This window comes from Saimiri boliviensis, chromosome 11 (genome assembly GCF_048565385.1).
Source record: "Saimiri boliviensis isolate mSaiBol1 chromosome 11, mSaiBol1.pri, whole genome shotgun sequence".
Taxonomy (NCBI): domain Eukaryota; kingdom Metazoa; phylum Chordata; class Mammalia; order Primates; family Cebidae; genus Saimiri; species Saimiri boliviensis.
This window is the reverse complement of record NC_133459.1, coordinates 62968906-62992525: the sequence shown is the minus strand read 5'-3', so window position 1 is coordinate 62992525 and position 23620 is coordinate 62968906. Positions and strand designations below refer to the sequence as shown.

General features: G+C 40.7%; 1 protein-coding gene across 1 annotated transcript in view; it reads right to left on the bottom strand.

Annotated features, from left to right (window-relative positions):
- CACHD1 (cache domain containing 1) overlaps window positions 1-23620 on the bottom strand; it is a 226434-nt gene that overhangs the window by 48863 nt on the left and 153951 nt on the right. The window contains exons 5-9 of the mRNA XM_003921472.4: window positions 17781-17907; window positions 14502-14646; window positions 12982-13198; window positions 6010-6159; window positions 709-942 (exon numbers count right to left, since the gene is read on the bottom strand). Coding sequence (XP_003921521.2) covers window positions 709-942; window positions 6010-6159; window positions 12982-13198; window positions 14502-14646; window positions 17781-17907 — 873 coding nt within the window. The remainder of the gene's footprint in view (window positions 1-708; window positions 943-6009; window positions 6160-12981; window positions 13199-14501; window positions 14647-17780; window positions 17908-23620) is intronic.

Genomic DNA, 23620 nt, shown 5'->3' with positions numbered 1-23620 from the left:
TGTTACGGGTAACTTAGGGATGAGAATGATGATGCCGCTGATGTTAGTAATAGTAACAATGGTAACAACAAAGGTAAATTACATTTAATACGTAAAATGGAAACAGTAATTTTAACTCGATGGTATGATGGTCATGAGTTATCGTTTATTTATAATAGCTAAGTGATTCTAGATTAACTAGATAATGACAGGTCATATACGTTATCTAGTTAATCCTAATAATCTGAAAGATTTACTAACCCATTTTACAAGTGACCGCATGGAGAATGAATACCAGTAAATAACTTACCAAGGACAACACCTCAAGTGGAAGAACAGAATCTGAAAGCCCATCTGATGCCAGGCCCATGTTTGTGTGACGACGGCACATTGACTTGTCTCTGAGGCTGAATCCTCAGCACTTCTGAGCTTCATTTCCCAGGTGCCATGATACAAAGCTAAACTTTAGTCCTAATTCACAGACTTTTGGATATTCAGGAATCCTCACAAAGCCTCCCCAGAGGATACAACATTATGTCTACTGTGGCCAGAGTAATAAGAAAGAACCTGGGCTGGGGATTTCTGCTGTATAATACAGAGCTATAGGATAGATGGCGGGGCGGGGGTAGGGGGGTGCTAAAGAACCCTATGCTCCTGAGGAAGAAGTACCCATTTCTATCCATCCAATTCTTTTCCCCTTCCTTTAACAGAAAGTTTATTCAAACTCACCATCTCCCATCTCATCAGAGAAGGGGAGACTGAAGACGGCTTCGTCAATCATCCGGTTGGGAAGGTTTGTGTAGAACCTGCCCACTGTGGTCTCCAGGTTGCTCAACTGGTTCAGTACCATCATGCTGCCCTTAATCACAGGCAAAGTCGTCCGGTCTGGTACACCGTACTTCGCTGAGTTCTGTTCAGCTAGATCCCTCAGAAAAGCCAGCTCTTTCAAACCAGTCACCCCATCTAAAATGGAAAGCCAAGAGAAGACCATGGAAAGCAAAATTGTTTATATCCATACATCTTGCCATTTAGATCAAATGCAGGTATGGATGAGGTCTTGTAACACCAGAGGGGTTTTTGCAGAGACAGTGTGGACTCTGGACAGAAATACCAGTTCCTGCTGAGGAAACAAAGCCTGAGGCATGGTCTTTCCTGAAATAGTCAAGAGGGTAAAGGGGTTCTTCACAGGGCAATGATGAAAAACACGTGCATAAATAAAGGACTTCCATTCTGTAAGAATGTGTTCTCCCCAAAAAGTTTAATTATAAAATGAAAATTCATTTTCTGCATTTAATATTTAAAAGCAAAAGTAATAATTCACAAGTCTGCATTTAATTTAATGTAGTAGATGAAACTGTAAGAGTTTTAAAGGATAGAGGTTTATCCTTTCATTCCTGATCTCTTCACCTATAAAACCACTTGCCTAAGTCTCACGCAACTAAATGAAAGAATTATGGATTGCATTTACTGATGCCTCCAAATCTTGTTTCGTTAAGCTCATTTTAATTGCAAGCATTTTCATGCTTGACATTGCTAGGATAACACTGAATTTGATTTATTTAATATATATATTTTTTACATTTAGAGGGTTTTGAAAATTTTGTACAAGATTTAGGCATACTGGGACATATTGTTCTACAACATCTGTAATCAAGAGCACAAAAATAAATTTAATAAACTTTTTTTTAGTTTGCTATTGTTGGAACATAGTCAAAAGGATTAGAAATTGCATACAGGCACCACTGTAAATGAATTCAAAATTACTTGAGTCACTACTGAGAGTCTACCATTGCATTTTAAAAAGGTTTTGTCTCATGTTCTTGAAGATTTCAGTAGCAAACCATGAACTATTCAGTCATTAAAAAGAATCTGAAGCTTTCATGATTCATCTACCACATATGTCTTTAGCATTTCTACATAGAGAGTGTACATATTTCTAGCACTGGAAGTCCACTTCTAAAGTCACGGCAGAATAAAATAAATATTAATTTATTCTTCCCACTCTCACCTTATTTTTTTGGAGACAGAGTTTCCCTTTGTCACCCAGCTGGAGTGCAGCGGACAATCTTGGCTCACTGCAACCTCTACCTCCCGGGTTCAAGCAATTCTCACGCCTCAGCCTCCCAAGTAGCTGGGATCACAGGCATATACCACTACTCCCGGCTATTTTTGTATTTTTGGTAAAAATGGGATTTCACCATGTTGGCCAGGTTGGTCTCAAACTACTGGCTTCAAGTGATCTGCCCGCCTTGGCCTCCCAAATGGCTGGGATTACAGGTGTTAAGTCACTATGCTTGGCCTATAATTTCTTTCTTGAAAGAAACGCATTATATTTAAATAAACTTGACTTTTGCTCCACTCATGCAATGCTAAAGGAAAAGAAAAAATACCTGGGCCAAATTAAGTCAGAATCAGATACTGTTCCCTTTGCATAGCACAGAGCTGAGATGGGAGGTGAGGTTTATACTCCAGAGTAAAAGATAACACCAAAGGTACGACTGATTGCTAACTTTATATCCTTGAGAAGCTCACAGAAGTAAAACAATAAAAGAAGAAAACTTGAGCAATAAATAAATTTCCTTTCTTTATCATGTATTGCTTGACTCTCTCAAAATGTAAAATATAAGTGACAAACAAGAATATCTACTAGGCAAAGAAGAGTTGCATGGGATGGAAGGTTATGAAGGATTGAATATGATTTGTTACTCCATCATGAGATGTTATGCAGGGGTGGCAGGAGGGTCAATAGGGTAGCAGATTGGTTAAGTATGCTGGGCTGCCTATTATAAACATGATCATGCTAGAAACTACATTTCCCAGGATCCTCTTTTCCAGCATGCATGGAAAAGATTTGCATGGCAAAGTAAGAAGTGGTGAGAGACAGACACTGAGGGGCCAGAATGCTTCAGTTTGTCCTACATTCTCTGTGTTCAGTTCAACAACCTTCCATGAACTTCTACACCAAGTCTCCTAAGTGGTCGTCCATGTTCCTAGCTTCCAGACCTCCCAGCAGGCCTTAGCTTGGTTACTAAACTTTCTGAGATGTCCATCTCTGTTTTTCTCCCACAATTTTCTCCCAGTTTCTTCCACAATTGTGTGCATTCTAATTCTGACAATAAATTCTTTTTTAAATTTAATTTTTAGGGATACATAGTAGGTGCATATATTTATGGTGTACTTGCAATGTTTTGATACAGGTGAGCAATGTGTAATAATCATAGCAGAGTAATTGAGGTATTCATCACTTCAATCATTTATCATTTCTTTGTACTATTAGGAACATCAAACTTCCATTGTATTAGTTATTCTAAAATGTATAATAAATTACTGTTGACTACAGTCACCCTGTTATATTATCAAATACTAGATCTTACTCATTCTATCTAACTATATTTTTGTACCCATTAACCATTCCTAATCCCTCCACTTCTCTGGTGCCCTTCCGAGTCCCTGGTAGCTATCAGTCTACTCTCTATCTCCAGGAGTTCGAGTGTTTTATTTATTTATTTATTTATTTGTGGAAACAGAGTCTCACTTTATTGCCCAGGCTGGAGTGCAGTGGTGCCATCTTGGCTCACTGCAACCTCTGCCTCCCAGGATCACGCAATTCTTGCGCCTCAGCCTCCTGAGTAGCTGGGAATACAGGCATGTGCCACCACACTCAGCTAATTTCTGTATTTTAGGAGAGATGGGGTTTCACCATGTTGGCCAGGCTGGTCTTGAACTCCTGACCTGAGGTGATCCACCTGCCTCAGCCTCCCAAAGTGCTGGGATTACAGGCGTGAACCACCGCGCTTGGCTCAAGTGTTTTAATTTTTAGCTGACAATAAATTATTTATTCCAAGATTCTCTTAGCCATTCTGCTTTCCGATTTGTAAGTACGGTAACTGTGTCTACACTAGCGAAGGACACTTAGAAATAGCATTCTGAGAAAGAGAGAGAAAACTGGCAGTGAGAATGTGTGGCTGGCTACATTAAAGGAAGAAAGAGAAGAGAAAAGGATGATGAGATGGAAGTAACTAGAGATTGTAAAGTATGTAATTACTGGAACACAGAAAGTGTGTAAGAGACTCTGGTTGAAGAATTTAAGACCAGTGAAGGAATGGCTAACAGCAAGGAAGTAAGGAAGCATCTGCCTGGGCAGACCTTCAAATCTAATGGAAAAGAAGTGATCCCTTCCTTTTGGGTCTCCTTACTCCTCCACTATTGCATTTCATTTATCCACCATGTCTACCTATCTTCCTCACTGGGTCATAAGCACCTTGCAGACAGAAACTTTGTATAATACAGCTGTGAAACCTCAGTACCCTACGTTGTACATGGTAGGTGGTCAGTAAATTTTATTTTCCTCCCTTCCTCCTTTTCTCCCTCCCTTCCTATCTCTCATGAATGAAAGGAGCCAATACAAAAAAGAAAAGAACAACAGACAATCAGAGATGACACCGATGGGCATGTGCCCAGGCATCCTCACCCACCCCAGCTGCGTTCAGTCCTGTGCTAAGCACTCAGAATGCAAAGAAAACTAAGATGTAGTTCATGCCTGAGAAGCTCACGTTCTTGTGGAAAGTGGAGGGAGAAGAAAGAGAGGACAGTATGTGAGCACCTTACTACAGTATAATGGGAGACATGCTTATCAGAATTGGGTACAAGGTGCCAGGGGAGAGAGGACTGAACAGAGTTCTGGCCCTGGATGGCAGAGCTCTACCTCTGAGACAGGAAACCATATAAGTTTTCATATACTCCTTCAACAGGCTTTGAGGACCTGTTCTTTACCAGGTACTATGTTAAGAACTTTAAATGCAATCATATTTTGCTTATTTATTATTATAACAACCCTGTGCAGTAGATTTTACTTTTTCTTTTCACAGATAAAACTCCAGTCTAAAGAGATTAAGTAACTTACCACAAGGCACATGACTAGTAAATGTGGACAGCAGCTAACGACCACTAGATGTCAGAGCCTGTGTTCTCTCCAGTGTGGTCTAGAAAACATTTGTAAGAGAATCACCCTGGCCAAAACGTAGACTCCTGAACCCCTTCTAAGAGAGTCTGAATAAGAATCTGAGAGCAATGCCTAGAAATCTGCATTTTAAAGCCATGCCCCAAGTAATCCTTAGCACATCAGAATATGAGAACCACTGCCCTAAAACCATATGGTTCTCCATGGAAATTTCACAGTTGACAAGAGAAATGACAGGCAGTAGGTGGGAAAGGCTGCTCCATCAAGACACAGCCTCTTAAACACAAGAGAAGATGGCCACTTTGAATACTGAGAGCAAGGGGCCTGATGATGTCATGAGAGAAAAGCAATGTATTAATAGCCGGAGAGATACGATGCGGCACAGAGGCTAGAAAACTGCTACACTCAGACTAGAGGACAGGTTGAAGAGCAGAAGGGAAAAGATGAAGAGGTAGCTTGAATTTGCCAATTTACTAAACCCTTTTACGTTCTGTCATTCAACAGCGGCACAATCCATTTTAATGAGCGTTTACTGTACATTAAGGCTAATCCTCACAACAACACTGCAAAGTAGATAATGCTTATCTCCATTTCACAGCTAAGGAAGCTGAGGTGGAGAAAGTGGCAGAAGAGGCTTCAGGTGGTGATTCTGCAGGAAAATGTAATATTCACAGATTGGTTGTACAGAAGAATCTAGGTTAGTGCTTTGCTTCCGGCTGCTTAAACCAATGAGATAAGTTAAAACCTTAGATAATCCTAGAATATGAAGGAGAACTGAAAAAAAAAAAAATGGTGTGTGTGGGGGGTGTGGGGCAGGGTGCTGTATAAAATCCTCTGCAAGACTACGTAAGTGGAGAAGAGGTTTGGAAAGAAGCAGTTAGCTGGAGAGATGAAGAGAAAGGAACCTTCTAACATGCCCTGAATACCAATATCAGGTAGGGAAACAGGTTGCCTTTTCCCGTAGCCTTCATCCAAGCTCACTGCTACGATTCTTCCTCTTCCTCTTTTTAAAGCAGCATACACTTAGAGGGATCTTTGATCTGAAAGGAAAATCTCAAAACACTACCTACCGTTCATGAGAGCATAGGTGAGAATCATTACAGAGTTGTTTAGAAAACTATTTTCTTCATTGATGACTCGGAGAGTTGCCTTTTTATCTTCTTCCGAAGAGTCCTTTGATGTAATGCCAGCTGACAGGTAAATGACGACCATGTCTGTATCTAAACAAAAACACATCAATTGAATGCTCTGTTTGGATTCTGGCTAAAGGCAGCAGTTCAGTTTCCTGTCCATTTCCTTGGACTTCCCTACCTCGAGGACCCACCTAGCTCACTGTTTCTAGTCCCTCCCATTTGATGTTATGGCTTTCATCCTCCTGCTTCTGCCTTTCTTCCATCCCACCCTTTCTGGACAATGAAATCTCATTTATGCAACATCAGATAAAGAGATGGTCCTAATATATTTACCAGATAAAAGGAGGTGATTTCCTTTAGGCACCCATGGTTATAGTAATTTAAGCCAATCCAAATGGAAATCTCTCCTGCCTTCTGAAACAGATGATGCAGAATGTGACTTATCCTTTCCTCCGTGATGCAGGATCACCATCATGAATGCTTGTTTCTTGAGGACTAGGCTTTAAAACGATGCTTTCAGGGCTCTTCAGGCATATAATGCTATTTTCTCCTATACTAAATATCTCTAGGTAATTTTCATTTAAAAATCTCATCAGTAGAGCAGTAAAACATGGACTTAGAAGCCAGTTGCCTGTGTTCAAAGCCCAGCTCTGCTACTTATAAGCTGTATCTGGGTAATTGAAGCAAATTTCTCAACCTCTCTACACCTAATTTTCTTTGTCTATAAAATGAGAGTAATGACAGGACTGACTTAATAGTGCTGCTGTGAAGAATAATTGGTTATTTTAAGTAAAGACTATCGGCAAAAAGGTGATGACAGAAAGAGGGTAAAAGAGAAAAAAGAAATTCACACACACACACACACACACAAACAAAATGAAAACAAAAACTGTGCCTTTGGATTGAAGTAGCACCCTTGAGTTAGAATCAAAATTATTCTCCAAATAGGGCTGAGAGGTAGAAAAAACTGAGAGTTAATTTTGGCCCAGTAGAACTGTCAAGTGGACTGACTGAAAAAAATAAAAGATGAAGAATTTCCTACAATTAGAGATAAATAAGCAGAGGATAAATTACCACAATAAAAAGAGGGGAGTCAGAGCTGGACTTTTACATTCTCTTTCTAATCTGCAATTCTTTGATTTAACATACATATACATATATAGGGGGTGTGTGTGTGTGTGTGTGTGTGTGTGTGTGTGTGTGTATTTTAAGACTGAGTCTTGCTTTGTCACCCAGGCTGGAGTGCAGTGGTGCAATATCAGCTTACTGCAACCTCCCCCTCCAGGGTTAAAGCAATTCTCATGCCTCAGACTACCAAGTAGCTGGGACTACAGGCACACACCACCACACCCAGCTAATTTTTTGTATTTTTAGTAGAGATGGGGTTTCACTGTTGGTCAGGGTCTTGAACTCCTGACCTCAAGTGATCTGCCTGCCTTGTCCTCAAGACATCCTACATATTTTTAGGACATCTTACATATTTGTCTTTTTATTGAGAAATAAATATTTATATAATATGTTATACACTTATTCTTTCAGGTTTCTGTTACTGTTTTTTAGATGAGGTTGCTCTGTAGTGACTGTGGCAGGCAACCTCAAACTTGGTCCCTTAGTGAGTCCATCTCCTGATATTCATTCATCTCCTGGGGTAGGTGCCTCCCTTGAGTGTGGCTGGATTTAGTGACTCACTTATAATGACTAGAATGCAGGAGAGGTGATGGGACATCAAGACCAAGACTGGGTTACAAAAAGCTTGTAGCTTCTGCAGGGGGTGGGCTTTCTCACTCTGAAGAAAGCCAGCTGGCAGGTTTTAAACAGTCCCATGGAGAGACATGGAACAGAGGCCCTCAGAACTGAATATCCTGCCAGCAAAAGTGTGAATGAGATTGGAAACAGCTATTTCCCTAGTTGAACTTTGAGATGACAGCAGCTCATCAATAGGTTGACTACAATCTCAAGAAACTCGTTGGGCCAGAGGCACCCAGCTATGCTGTGCCTAGATTCCTGATGTATAGAATCCATGAGACAATAAATATGTAGTATTAAGACACAGAGTGTTGGCATAATTTGTTACAGAGCAATAGATAATGAATACAGTTACCCTTTAAAAAATTATCCTAATGGTGAAGAAACAAAGCTTGAATTTCCTTCAGTTTATAAATTTCCATTTTAGATGGAAGTATTCTTTATCATACAGAATTGAACAGTTAACTTATATTGTATAAATGCCATCAATAACTGAACTCAGTTTAACAAAATTTGACTCTAAGAAATAAGTGCATTCAAAATTCCTCTTATTTACTCCTAATACTTAATGCTAATTTTGATACTTGAACATTCTCTAGTGAATATTAACTGCACATTTAAATTTCACTATTATTAGGGATTAGGAAGTGAATGCTGATGCAAAAAGAAAATCAACATGTTTTAGGAGCATTCCTATCGTAAATTAGATGTCAACAAACCAGATGTCAATATTTTTTCAAAGTTGTATATACAGTTTGGTAAATTATTTTATAAGGACCCTAAACAGCTCATTTAAACTGCAGACTGAAAAACACAAAAACTGCTTGAGTCCCTAGTTGGGGGGAATATAGATACAGATATAGATTTAGATATAGAAAGATACAGCATGAGGACGATCTATGATATGAGACAAACCATCTCCTCATGGCAAAAGTACATGTGTGATAAATGCCTGGACACACTTAGGCTGACCTAAAAGAGGACCCTAGTCTCTAAGTTTTCTCACTTAGCCTTATGATTCTGCATAAAATACATTGTCATTTAGACCTGTTTCTAGGGCAAAGGTCCGTTTTTGGAAAGCCAGAAGGCTTGCAGCCCTTGACCTCCTTCAGTAGCCAAGCACATTTTCTTTCCATTCCAACAATAAGATGTAGACTCTGTAAGTATCCTTCCTGGCTCTGCCCAGCTCCTGACTCCATTCCCACCTTATCCTCAAGAAAAATTGAGTTATTTTTCATTCTTATATCTGTCAAATTTCGTTTGATTTGTTTTTTAATGCATTGAATATTCCCTTTCTAGTCACCCAGTTAGAGCAATTTTAGGGGTGAGTAATTATAGGGTCTTGGGGTAGAAGACAGATGCAGCATGTAACTGGAAGAAAATATAATAGCTCTCCATTTGGTGAGTCTCTCTATACCTGGCATGTCTTGGGGTCAACATCAAAAAGGGAATAGCAACTCAAATTTGGGCTTTGCCCATACCATTAGGTGTCTACTCTTAACCAACTTTAATTGAGATTCATTATGATCCTCAATTAATCAGCTCCATAACAAATTCAAAACAAAGAACTCCAAAATGTTAATGCTGTCAGTTAAAGATCTACCACAAGACTGAAGAAAGGGTCAGCATTGGACAAATTTTTTAGATCTTCTGATTGGTACAAGGCAAGTTAGTATCAACCAACAATGATTTTATAACATGTAGCTTCTTTTTATATGGCTACCAAAGCGGGCATTACTTTACTTTCATGTACAGACTAATCTTTACAACAATTGTCAAGAGTAGGTCTTATTTATTTGAATAACCTTGCACATGGCACTTAAAACAGCACCAGATACACAGTAGGCATTATAGAATTATCTGTAGAGTAAAGAGAAATAGTGGCATATAGAGTTTACACTAGAATAAACTTCTAGGAAGTGTATACAGACCACTCGATACACTGCTGCCTAGGCCTTGGCCATCTTTGGGCTTGAGGTCAACTTAGGACATCTTGGGTATCTGATCTAGTTTAGCTGGAGCTAGAAGTCTTATAAGAAATTGAATATTGTAATAATCACAGTGAATATGCACTGGATATTTATGATGGAATCCTGGATATTAGGCACCCCTCCATTTACAGATAAAGAATCCAGGTCTGGAGAAATAAAACACTATAGACAAATTTACAAGACTAGAAAAATTTCAGAGTAGAACAGTGGTTAAAATCCATAACCCACATACTTAACTCCTGTGCTACATTGCCTGAGAGTACCCGGGGACCATTCCTTAACAAACTGGACAATGCTCATTCCTGAAGCCTTTCTTTATTCAAACTAATCTAGGTTATTTTTTCTCTAAAATGTCAGTAAAAGCTGTAACCTAGAGGCCAGTGAGCTAAGCCTTAGAAACATCTCCCTTGGCCTTAAAAGGGCTCCTCTGAGTATTTAGAAAACTGTGACTTCAAAATTTGTCCAGGTCTCTAATGGTCAATCTTCTTGCCATGTTTTTGTTTGCCGATATTTAGAAAAGCAAACACAGAAAAATCCAGAGGAGAAATGCTCCCCATTAAACCAGCCTTCTGCTAATGTGCAATGCAGGAATGTCTTGTGAGAAGAGATTTAATGAGGTCTCTATTCACAGTTTTAAAACTGGAACAAATGTCAACATTTGAAAATCAAGGGACTTCATATAAAAATCCAGATTTCTGGCTTCTCTTGAAACAGAAGATCTGGCAGCACTGGGCATACATTCCTGCTAAATGGACTGAACAGAGGAGCAGTTGCCCTCTGGATGGTGCATGTGTCTGTGTGATCATATTCTCCAACGCATCCTCATTACCTTCCCCTAGCTCACTTGACTCACATTCATTGCCTGGCCACTGTGGGCATCTGAGTTTCCAACTGCTAGTCTAACATTTCTCTCCATCATTTGTGAAGTATAATAATCAAAATTAGACTTTAAAGATGGTTTGATGACAGAAGAATCCAGTAGAAAGAAAACTTCTAGTGAGGAATGCTGACAGGTGGGTGGCACTGACCAACAGGCTGATCTGCCTTGAGTACTGAAGTTCAGCCTTGTTGACTGACCTAACTGAACCAAGAGCAACTTTACACCCAGCCACCCCATAACATTGGCCTGTGGATAGCTAATGCTTGCCAAAGCTGGTAGGCCAAATTCTAAGATAATCTAAATGAGCAATATCCTGTATACGCTGAATGTGGGCATAACCTGTAACTTGCATCTAAGAAGAGGAATATGGCAAGTATGAGCCATTACTCCCATGATTATACTATCCTTGCAAAGATAGATGGATGTGTTTGCTGATGTCCCTGATAAACTCACTTTGAGTCAATCACAAGGGAGAGTAATCTGATTAAATCAAAAGGGAAAATGGGGCTCATCTGGTCTAAGCAGATGAGCTTGTTAAAAGAGGGCCCAAGCCTTCTCTGAAACCAGGGATTTGAAGAGATGCTCTTCTATTGGCCTTGAAGAAGTAGATGAAATGAGTTTTATAGTTGCAAGGAAATGAACTCTGCCAACAAACATGTGAGCTCAGAAGAGGACTCTGAACGAACTGTAGTCCTGCTGACACTTTGATGGTAGCGTTGTGAGACCCTAAACAGAAGACTCAGCTACGCTGTACCTGGACTCCTGACCTGCAAATCTGTGAGATAACAAATGTATATTGTGTTAAACTGCTAAGTTTGTGGTAATTTGTTATGCCAAAACATAAAACTAACATACCAAGTACCATCAGTAGTTATAATTATAGTAGCTTCCTTCTTTTGAGGATCCATTGTGTGCTAGGCACTATGCTTTGCATTAATCAGTCCTTAAACAGACACAGTGAAGGGCTTGGAAATGTATTTTTAAAATTTATCTCAATAAGATACATTAATGTTTTGAAACAAAGAAAAAAACTACACACAGATTTTTGAATATAAAAGGGAAAATGAAATAGAGTCCTTTCATTAGTTTCAAAGCACGAGCCCCAATTCAAATATCATTTCCTTTTCTTTAGCATGCATCCTAATTCCAGATTTTCTTTAACACATAAAAATTAAATTAGAGGCTGGGTGTGGTGGCTCATGCCTGTAATCCCAGCACTTTGAGATGCTGAGGCAGGCGGATCACAAAGTCAGGAGTTCGAGATCAGCCTGGTCAACATGGTGAAACCCTGTTTCTACTAAAAATACAAAAATTAGCCAGGCATGGTGGCACACACTTGTAATCCCAGCTACTCAGGAGGCTGAGGCAGGAGAATTGCTTGAATCCGGGAGGCAGAGGTTGCAGTGAGCCGAGATTGTACCATTGTACTTCAGCCTGGGTGACAGAGCGAGACTCTGTCTCAAAAAAAAACAAAACAAAACAAAAACAAAAACACAGAAACAAAATTAAATTAGAGTGCCTTTGTACATTTGAAGGGCTATGCTCATCTAAATGACAGATGGTTAGAAGGAAGGATCCAGGCAAGAATTCCTGCTGTCTGCTTCTCATCCACATGTGCACAAGCAGACTTCCACTCCAAGTCAAAGAGGAAGCAAAACTGACAATTAGCATTAGAAAGGATGTGGAGATTCCCTTGGGAAATAAGTGGAAACATGATCTAAATAAAGGGGTAAGAAGAAGGCTCTGCGAGTCAAGAAATTGTACAGACCAACCATCTTTGATTTGAAAAGATGAGAAAAATTCAGTAATATCCTAGTATGAGATGATCATGAAGACAACACGAGACAATTTTATCCCAAATCAATTTTTTTAAAAAAATCCCTTTATTCTGGGCGCAGTGGTTTATGCTTGTAATTCCAGCACTTTGGGAAGCCAAGGCAGGTGGATTGCTTGAGCTCAGAAGTTTGAGATCAGACAGGTCTCAGCCAATGAAACTCTGTCTTTACCAAAAATACAAAAGTTAGCCGGGCATGGTGGCATATGCCTGTGGTCCCAGCTACTTGGGAGGCTGAGGTAGGAAGATTGCTGGAGCCCAGGAAGTTGAGGCTACAGTGAGCTGTGCCATGATTACACCACTGCATTCCAGCCTGGATGACAGAGAAAGCCCCTGTCTCAAGGTAAATAAATAAATAAATAAAATCTCTAAACATCATTGTTTGATCAATTTAGAATATATTCTTATTGCCACCTTCATCTGCTATGCTTTTCAGTCCTCTGAGAGAATGTACTCACTTGCTTGAAACTTTGTGTTATTGTTTGTACTTCGAATCAGCTGAAATGCCTTTTGGAATCCCACTGCATGCTGGGTAGGACTGTCTGAAGACTTCACGCTGCTAACAAAGGTGGACATTTTCCTTTTTGTCTCACTGGTGGCTGGAGACAAGAAGGTCTTATAGCATTGGTCTAGTGAGCAAGTCCGGACGGTATCTGCCACAGTTAACACAGAAATCTGGAGGAAAGAAAAAAATAAAAAGAAAAACTTGTTATCCTACCATTTAAAGGTTTATTTATTTATGTAACAGAAGAGGCCAAGGAGTGAGAAGGTCTACAGAACAGATTTTGAGCGTTTCAAAATAAATGCCTGGAGCCATCAATCTATCAAATTTGAAAAGGATCTGTAAGGACTGATAAAGTGGGGAAACCTCTAGAGTTTGCTTTTTGTTCCAAGATGAAGTAGTAGTATTATGTTCACATGTAACCTTAAACATACACACATACACACACACACACACACACACACACACAATTTTATGCAGAGAAAAGTCATAGCAAGAATGAACTGTCCTGGTTTTCAAACTGGAGGTGAAAGTGAGGGTAAGAGAGTGAGGTGTGTGTGTTTTAAGCCACTAGGTTAGTGAGCAAAACCTCTGGAGTTGGCAAAGTCAAAATGATGAAGCAGAAAATGTCCACAGGCAATAGATTATCATTAGCTGTACCCACACCTCTCTCTCTGAGGTGTCCCAGAGATTAGTAAGCCACTGGCAGCTTTCCCTTCTCCCTCACTTCCCATCAATCCTGAGATAAAGTTCAGGCATCCACCAGTATCCAAATCCCCCACCCCTCTTCTCCTCAGCGTAACTTCCAGTGTGTAAGTCATGGCTAATTAGAAACCTTACCATGAGCCATAAAGAAGTATAAGATTAAACTTGGTGGTAGTTACAAGAGAGATTTTTGGATTGGTGGCTGGTTCTTCAAATACTAGAATAAAAACTAAACTATTCTTTTCCCAAAGTCCTTTTAAAGATGGATTTAAAAAATATACAGATGGTCCCTGATATACAATGGCTTGACTTTACGTTGGTACAAAAGCGACAGGTGGGCAGTGAAGGTGTACTTGGAATTTTGATCTTTTCCCAGGCTCCTGATACTCTCTCATGGTGCTGGGCAGTGGCAGCAAGCCGCAGCTCCCAGTCAGCCATGCAATCACAAAGGAAAACCACTGATACAGTATTCTGCAGTGTACTGTATTCAATAAATTATACGAGATAGTTAATACTTTATTATGGTATAAAATAGGCTTTGCGTTAGATGATTTACCATAACTGAGGGCTAACCTATGCGTTATGATGATGTTTAAGGTAGGCTAGCCCAAGTTGTGATGTAGCTCAGGTGTATTAATGCATTTTCAACTTACTGGATTGATCAGGATGAAACCCCACTGTAAGTCAAGGAGGATCTGTATATCACAAAACAATAAAGTACTTTAAAAGAGGCACTGAAGGAGAACACCACGCCGCAGGGGTCACAGTCACCTTGTCATGTTCATCGATGGCGCTGAGGATGACCTGAGCTGCGTCCTTGGCGATCTGAAGCTGGGTGTCTGTGACTGAAGCCCCGTGGTCCAGAATCACTACTATGTGTTTTGACTGCGGCCGGACTGTAGAGACGTAGATGGGTCTGGAAGGAGGAGAAGCTCTCTGAGGTCAGTCTTGGTTTAGGTAAAGGGCCTCAACTTAACACAGCTGTTAACACTACAGTGCATGGGCATGTTGGTCTCTGTGTTCTCCCAAGGATGGCACAAAGATGGAGAGATCCACATGGAAGGAAAAGCCATACTGGTGCATTGAAAATAATACCTAAGACAACAAAGTGTGTCTGTAGAACAGGGATGGGTAATTTATGCCTTTAAAGATCAAAGCAGACAAGAGAAGTTTTTCAGCAGCAAACCCTTTAGGAGGTTGGCTTTTTCAGCACCACTAACATCCTGCTTTCCTTTCTCTCTTGTGTTTTTTTTTTGTTTGTTTGTTTTTTGTTTTTTGTTTTTTTTCCAGAGAAAAGCAGGACTTCGTGATCTTTAATCCAATGCTTTCTGTACAACTCAAAACTTCTAGTAGTTAAAATCTACATGTAAATTACGCACAGCCTCCGTTTGGTATTGCCCAGTGTACCTGTTTTGCTAAAGGATATGGAAGTAGCAGCCCCTTGGGCTGAGAGACCAGCCAAGGAGAAATAGGTCCCCTCACCAGGGTTGGATTTTCCTCTGCAGATTTGCACAATGGGGCTTGGCTAGAAGTGAGGCAGCCTAGAAACCGTGAGCATGCTGAGCAGCTTTGAATGGCAAGTTTGGTTTCTCTCTTCTCATATAAAGGCTCCTGCTAAGAGGCCCCTTTCCTTTCTGGACTGAAACAATTCACATAGGTCAGCCACCAAAAGGCCCCTTATCTGAGTATTTAAAACTGTGCCATCAAAATTTGTCCAAGTCTGTGATAGCCACTCTTCTTGCCAGGTTTTTGTTTGCCCACATTAAAAAAAGGGAGAGTGGGGGCAGACACAAAGGAGAAATGCCTTCTATTAAAGCAGCCTTCTGCTCATGTGCAGTGCAGGAAGGTTTGCGAGAAGAGGTTTAATGAGGTCTCTATTCACAGTTTTAAAGCTGGAACAAATTAGAGTTTAAGAAAGCAAATCAGCCTCAAGAGAATTCTCTGCTTTAATAACACCCCTAAAACACTAGATTTTCCTGTGAAATGTTAGATGCCAGCTGAATCACAAAAGCCTGGGCATAAATTAAGAAATGGAGGCAAAGTCCCAAAAACCCTCAAAATCTGGCCAAATTTACACTAGTTGTTCTCAAGCCCAAAGTCTTGCAGTAATTGCTAAAGTACCACTATATTTTCACTAGTCAATACCAATGTAAAAAGAATCCGGGAGAGGTGGCTACAGAAATGAAACAGAAAACAGAAAAGAAGGAAAATCTGATCATCTCAACACTGACAAGTAGGTCAACTATTTAACTTCTAAGATCCTCTAAGCTAGGTGGATGGATTTTCTTTAAAATGACACACTTCCTTTGTTCAAATTCAATTCACATAAATGAAACTTGGGATATGTGTTGGCATTGTCACATTAAGTTGTTAAAAGCTGCTTTAGTGGGATATATAAATAGTAACATTAGATGTACAAACTGGGGGGCAGTCCTCATAGCATGACTGGTATCCCACCAGTTCCTTTCTTGTGTTGCTATGTCCTGAAATCCACTCCATACTTTCAATGGATGTAGAGAACTTACAAAGGCATAAGAAGAAAGCAGTTAGGACAAGATATGAAAATAGCAATCTATGAGGAGAGAAATGTGGATTATTTAGCCAAGGGAAAAGAGGTCCAATGGCTAATTAGTGCAGATTTAGGGTAGAGATACATGAACATTTTCCAAATTGCCTTCTGTAGGGTGATGCTGATTTTTGACAAAGTTTTGCTTTCTCTTTTAAATTTTCTTTCACCAGTGCTTGGTTAAAATCAACATGTCATCTAGCCTATCGCTTCTTAGAAGCAAATGAGAATTACATGGTTCATGGTGGCCTTTGTTCTTGTGAGAATCCATGGTCATGACTTCTGCTCTGGTCTCCAAGACACCCAAGTCTTCATCAGAATATGTGGGGAGGGAAAAGAAGAAACCAAACACACAATAAAAATATCTTAGGATGGCCGGATACAGTGGCTCATGCCTGTAATCCCAGCACTTTGGGGAGGCTGAGGCAGGCGGATCACCTGAGGTCAGAAGTTTGAGACCAGCCTGGCCAACATGGCAAAACCCCATCTCTACTAAAAGTACAAAAATTAGCTGGGCGTGGTGGCGCACCTGTAATCCCAGCTACTCAGGAGGCTGAGGCAGGAGAATCACTTGAACCTGGGAGACGGAGTTGCAGTGAGCCAAGATCACTCCATTCACTCCAGCCCGGGCAACAAGAGCAAAAAACTCTGTCTCAGGGAAAAGAGTGTGTGTGTGTTTGTGTGTGTGTGTGTCTTAGAAAAAGCACAGATGAAGTACTTTCCTTGGGGAAAAATTCAAGATACAATTTAAAGTAAAGATGAAGCTAAAGTAATTGTGTAGACTCCAGAAAATGGTGTGAAAAGTGGGCACCCTGCACTAGAGCTCCAGATGCTCTGGTACCACAAACAGGAAACTGTCGGGATTAAATGGGAAAGTGTATTTGCTTTGGGGGTTCTATAATTAATGAGTCTTGTCATACAAATTATCTCACCATTATTGCCCTTCTGGCTACATGGTAGAATCTCAAGTCATGTCTGTGAGTGAGAAAAGCAGGATGTGAGCGATCTTTAATCCAATGCTTTCTGCACACCTCAAAACTTCTAGTAGTTAAAATCTGCATGTAAATTTCATCCAGTATGGCCAAGCATGTCACCATGGAAAGGGGAGTTGAGTATCACAAACTCTACTCTGAGATATGTTCTAGGGCTGCACTATAGAGAAGATACCATCACTTACATTTCAAAAAAGAAGTCTGAAACTCTATAAACATTCCAGGTGCTTCACACAATTTGACTTCACTAGTAAAGTGGAATTTTTTACATGGTACATTAGATAGCTATAGAAAAGCTCTGGGTTTTGTAATTTACCATTCCCTGGCATTTCATATCCACACATACTAAATGGTGAATTCACTTCAGAACAACTGCAGATTTCTGAATCCACGGCTTAGAGGCAGAGCCATAAGCAGAAATGAGAAGTTTTATCTTTCATGTAGATCACTCTGAAGCAATAATGAAAAACTTTAGCATGCAAGTCAACATACCTACTACGGTGTTCATAGTTGCCCTTACACCGGAACTTGTGTGCTGGGAAAACAGTGAAAATTCCTTCTTCTGAACTGAAATATTGCCACTTAATTCCAGGGTTGGATTTCAGGTTGTCTGCAAGAACTAAAGGGTGAGGAAAATGAAATAAAACTGCCAAATCCACAGGTGCATGCAGGCACCACTCCTCAGGCATCTGTTTTGCATAAACTGCTTGTAGTATGAAGAAATCCCACTAGATACAAGGTTGTAAATTTTCTATGAAGCATTTTCTTTCTGTCTCTTAAAAACTACCCCAAGAACAGAAAACATAATGTTTTGGCTAAGTGAAGTTATTACTCTTAATATTGTAACGTGACATTATATGTCTTGGATTATTTTTCCAGTGCAAATGATTCATTTGCATTAGTCTCTGCCCACACTGAGCTGGTCCCTGTTGGGCTAGCATACACTAGCTGGCTTGGGGTACAGTCTCTAACTGTGGAAAACAATGATGCTAATAGGCCTCATCGCCAGAGGGACTAGCCCTGTGACCTTAACCTTGCCTTTACTTCACAATGAAGGAAACAGCATACACAGCACTTAAAAAGACAGGCCATAATCATTCGGTAAAGCTGTTACTTATGGAATGACTTCTCTGTGCCAGGTGCTGGGATACAAGCTTCCTTACATTACCTCATGTCATCCATAAAGCAACCCCAAGATGAAGCTGGTACTGTTATCAATACTTTGGAGTTGAGAAAATATGCCTAAGTGATTTGTCAAAGACCTCATCAGTAAGTGGCCACGCTGGGATTCAAACGTGGCTGTCCTGACTCCTGTGCTCCTTACATCATGCTGTACTGCCTTCCTTCCTATCTACGCAGCAATCCTACCACTGACCTGTCTGCCATTCCCTCAGCCCAAGTGCCAGCTGCCTTGTTGTGTGCAATCCTATCCCACAACCTCCATGAAGTCTTTCTTACCCTCTCCTGCAATCAGAATTCCCTCTCTTTTCTGAGCCCTTAGAATCTTTTGCTCTGCTCCATTCTGACTCAGCTATTTATCACACACTTACTATGTGTTGGTCACTGCTTTACATTCAGCAAGATATACAAAGAGGAGCAAAAAACAAGCCTTATTGTAATAACTGATACACAAGCAGAGTTGGAAATGGAACAAATACACAGATGGAAATGGAACAAAAAGAAATTCAGTGGAGGGAAGATTCTGAGCAAAAGTAAAAAGGAAGGAATGCATGAGGTGTATTTGACCAGAAAATATATTAAGCTTTAAACATCCACGTGATCAAATAAGGATCTGTTTGTATGACTTTCAGGGCTGAGGCATGACTCTAACAACAATGACGGATCTTTACCTCTATTGTAGACAGAGAGCTTTCACACAGGATATTTAAATTTCAACATATAATACATGATATGTAGTCTTATATTCATATGGCAAATGAGGAAACTTAAGCCCAAAGAAATTAAATGGTCCCTTATAACATTGCCACGTTTTATTTTCTTCATAGCACTTATCACCATCTGAATTATCATTTGCTTAATACTAGTTCATCCTTCTCTTCTCCCTCCCCAGCCCCAGTTAAATGTTAAGGTCCATGCACAGAAGAACTTGGCCTTGTCCCCCATATAGGCTAGAACGATGCATGCGCATTGAGTGTAAGTAGTTCCTACACAAATGAATATCCACATCTAGCAGGTGATAAGATCATGTCTTGAACATAGCTCTTCTGACTCTGTTTCTCACCAAATTTTGGCTTCAAATACTAGTGGGTGGACTAATTATAGTATTATGTTTTTATAGCATACGTAGCATCAGGAATTACATCCTGAAATGGGAGCTGCAAAGATTTGCAGGATATTGTGGGGGTGACGGTTCCCTGGGAACTCAGGAGCAACAGTCACGTGCCTGCCTCCCCTCCTCTAGAGCATCATGAACTCCGAGAAGGTAAGATGATGGTCTACTCTGTCTCCTTGACACTCAGGACAGTGGCTGTCCTGTCCTGGAGGTTTGTTATATTAGCAGGACTGAATTCCTATTCTATCTTTGTATTTCTAAATTTTTTTTGAGACAGGGTCTCACTCTGTCACCCAGACAGGAATGCAGTGGTGCAATTACAGCTCACTGCAGCCTTGATCTCCTGGGCTCAAGCAAATCCTCTTGACTCAGTGTCCTGAGTAGCTAAGACTATAGGTGGGTACCACCACACTCAGCTAATTTTTTTTATGTTTGTAGAGACAGGGTGTCATCATGTTGCTCAGGCTGGCCTCAAACTCTTGGCCTTCCAAAGTATTAGGATTACAGGCATGAGCCACCGTGCCCAGCCCTGAGATTTTATTTGAGACAGACAGGCCTTGCTTCCAGTCTCCACTATCTCTGGTTCACTGCATTTACATCCACTATTATCCTGATATCTGCTTGGCTTTGACCAACTTTTCATGATTTGTTCTTCACCTACCATGGGCAGGGAACTGCTTTTTGGGATGGAAGTAAGGAGAGGGAAAATATTAAATCCTTATCTACAAAAGAAAGACTAATTGAGGGAGACTGGAAATATACATTAAACCTTTAATTAATAATTATCATAGTGTCTGATTAAAAGCTTGGGTGAGGTACAGAGAATGGCTATGGAAATCCAAAGATAGGAAAGATCTACCTGTTGTCATTGAGATGGTGTTGGGAACAAGTGCTGAGTGAGCATCTATGACCCTCTAGGCATTATGCTAGGTGCCTTCTACACAGTATGGTGGACTTTTGCCATTTGGGCATGTACACTGAGAACACACCTACCTCCCAAGGTGACCAATGTGCAAGAGGAGGGGAGTAGAACTTTATAGCAGGGTCACTACAGAGTGCGTTCAGTTAGCAAGACAGGAAGCCAGAGGCCAAGTTCCTCTCAATGACTTGTTGGAAGACAATGTACATATAAGTATACAACATTTGCTGTTGCCATCTACATATGATGCAGAGCACAAAGTGACAATATATTCAACTCCTTTCCTTTTCTCCATCCAAGTGAGGCTCACCATTTTTAATGTTTTATTTACTTTGCAGAGGTCTTTCTGCCACTAACAATGTTTTCTGAGGACTATCTTTTCGAGCCATGGCAAATATTTTGATTGCTTTCCAAAAATTAACACATGTGACAGCCATGAAAATATGTGGTTGGTGCTAAAATGCCAGTTTCATCTTTATTTCCTGCATGTACATACTCAGGTATGACTTTAGTGCTGGCTCCACCTATCACTGGAACAGCTTCAAAGCATGAGGCAAGATAAAGACATTGGTCAATAAACCTCATTTTAGGCTAATCGTTAACAATGACTGACACAGAAGAAAATGCTGGGACAACATGTGACTGGACCATAAAGACGCTCCATGGTGCTGCCTCTATCAACCTGCCCACTACCTGAAACATATGCCCGGAGCCAAACAGAGTTATACCTATGTGGGGTCTGATGAAACAAAATGGAGACTCAACTCTAGCAAACATCTACCAGGTATCTGCACGTGCCGGCTTTGTGCTTAGGCTCCCACATATACCATTTAATTACCACCTCAGCAAACCAGTCTTATAACATGCACTAAGTTTTCAGGTGTTTCAACTAGAATGGAGGGAACTCCATAGACACTCAGGAACACTTTTTAAAAATTAATTGTTAAATTTTATACATTTAGAGGGTACAAATGCAGTTTTGTTACGTGGATATATTGTGTAGTGGTGAAGTCTGAGCTTTTAGTGTAACCATTACACAAATAGTATGCATTGTACCCATTAGGTAACTTCCTTTTCTTTCCTTTTTTTTTCCCCCCTTTCTTTTTTTTGAGACTGAGTCTCACTCTATCACCCAGGTAGGAGAGCAGTGGCATGATCTCAGCTCACTACAACCTCTGCCTCCTGGGTTCAAGTGATTCTCCCACCTCAGCTTCCCAAGTAGCTGGGATTACAGGCATCTGCCATCGTGTCCACCTAATTTTTGTATTTTTAGTAGGGACAGGGTTTCACCATGTTGGCCAGGCTGGTCTTGAACTCCCAACCTCAAGTGATCTGGCTGCCTGAGCTACTCGAAGTGCTGGTATTACAGGCATGAGCCACCGCACCTGTCCTCACTAGGTCATTTCTCATCCTTCACCCGCCTCCCACCCTCTCACCTTTCTAAGTCTCCAATGTCTATCATTTCACTCTCTCTCTCCAAATCCACATATTATTTAGCTCCCACTTATTTGTGACAACATTCAGTATTCGACTTTCTGCAGGAACACTTCAGAATTCCCACTCATCCCCTATCCCTAACTACTTTAAATGATCAGATCTCTGTATAGAAACTTTCCTTCAGTCTGGCACAGTGATCCGCCAACTTCTGTAATGGGCCAGATAGTAAATATTTCTGGCTTTGCAGACCATAAGGTCTTTGTCATAATGACCCAAATCTGTCCTTGAGATGGCAGACATAGACGTTTGTAAATGAATGAATGGGCTGTGTGCCAATACAAGTTTATTTACAAAAATCACTGGCAAGCTAGATTTGTTCAGCAGTCCTCCAACAAAGCTATGCAAAACATACTACACATAGGACTTAAAGTATTTCCAAAGTCTTAGAATTTTAGCTGTTACATCCCTTTCCCTTCCTAGATCCCTCATGCATACCAAGAGGCTGTAACACATTTTATCCCCACAAAAGTCCTAGGAGTAAAAATTATTATCTCCAAGTGACAGCTGAGGAAACAGGCTTGGGGAGCTTGCTTCTGACATGCCTGAGGTTTCACAGTGGGCAAGAAGGGGCCAGGAGAGTCAAGGCAGTCAGTGACCACAATGCCTGTCTTCTTGCCTCTCTGCCAGGAAACTTGCCCTTTGTGAGACATCTGGCTGACATGAGTGTGTGTAAACATGGAAGAGGCTTTTTCTCCACCTAGTCTCCTGGGGTCTGAAGCTTTAACCTTGATCTCACATTAGCACTGTTCTCCAGACAGCCCTGCCAACCCCTTAATAAAAAGGCAAACATTGCCTTTGGAAGTAAAGGAAAGCTCAATGACCTCATTTAAAAGTAACATCTGTAACAATAAACAGGCTACAGTGAAACTATTAAAAGGGGAGCCAATGGGAGCAAGAATGTTTTAAAAATAAATCAGAACTCATATAGTGCATGATACATTCAGTCTCACCACAAAAGATCATTCTGGTTCATTATAATCATTCCAACACTATAGCACAGTTTCAGGCAGGGTTTCTCCAATTCGCCTGCTGAGGACTCCTTTGGCATCTGATTAAATTACATCCATTATTTGGTACTAGCAAAAGATGATGGATATGATGGTAATGAGGCCCCCGGGGCCCAGAAGTAATCTATCAATGTGCTGTGCATCCCAGGCGGCCCCTCTCTGACCTAGATGTGGAGGTGAATGAGAGCCTTATTATCCACACAGGCAACTCAGAAGGGGCTTCCCCCATTCCTATGAGTCAGTTAGGTGTCTAGCCGCTGGATAACTTGGGCTGGTGTCCAACTACAGGGTCCTGCACACTCACCCTTTCCTCAAAAATGTTGGAAGTGGTCCAGGAACAAAGCTGGGCAGACGCCCAACCCGTCGAGCGCTGATGCACAGCATTAGGCTTCAGGCGATTCATGGGCAGGGTCTGTATCTGTCTACATTGCTCTGCACACCTACCTCAGACAGACACATGTACAGGAGGCAATAAATGGTTTTTTCCTAAGTGCAGTTTATCCCCAAGTTAGAGTTACTGCATTCGCTTAAGTCTTCCTCTGGTGTTTTACCTCTTCCTACCTTCTACTCTGCATTATCGTTGTTATAGCTACATTCTAGCTCCTCCATCCCTAGA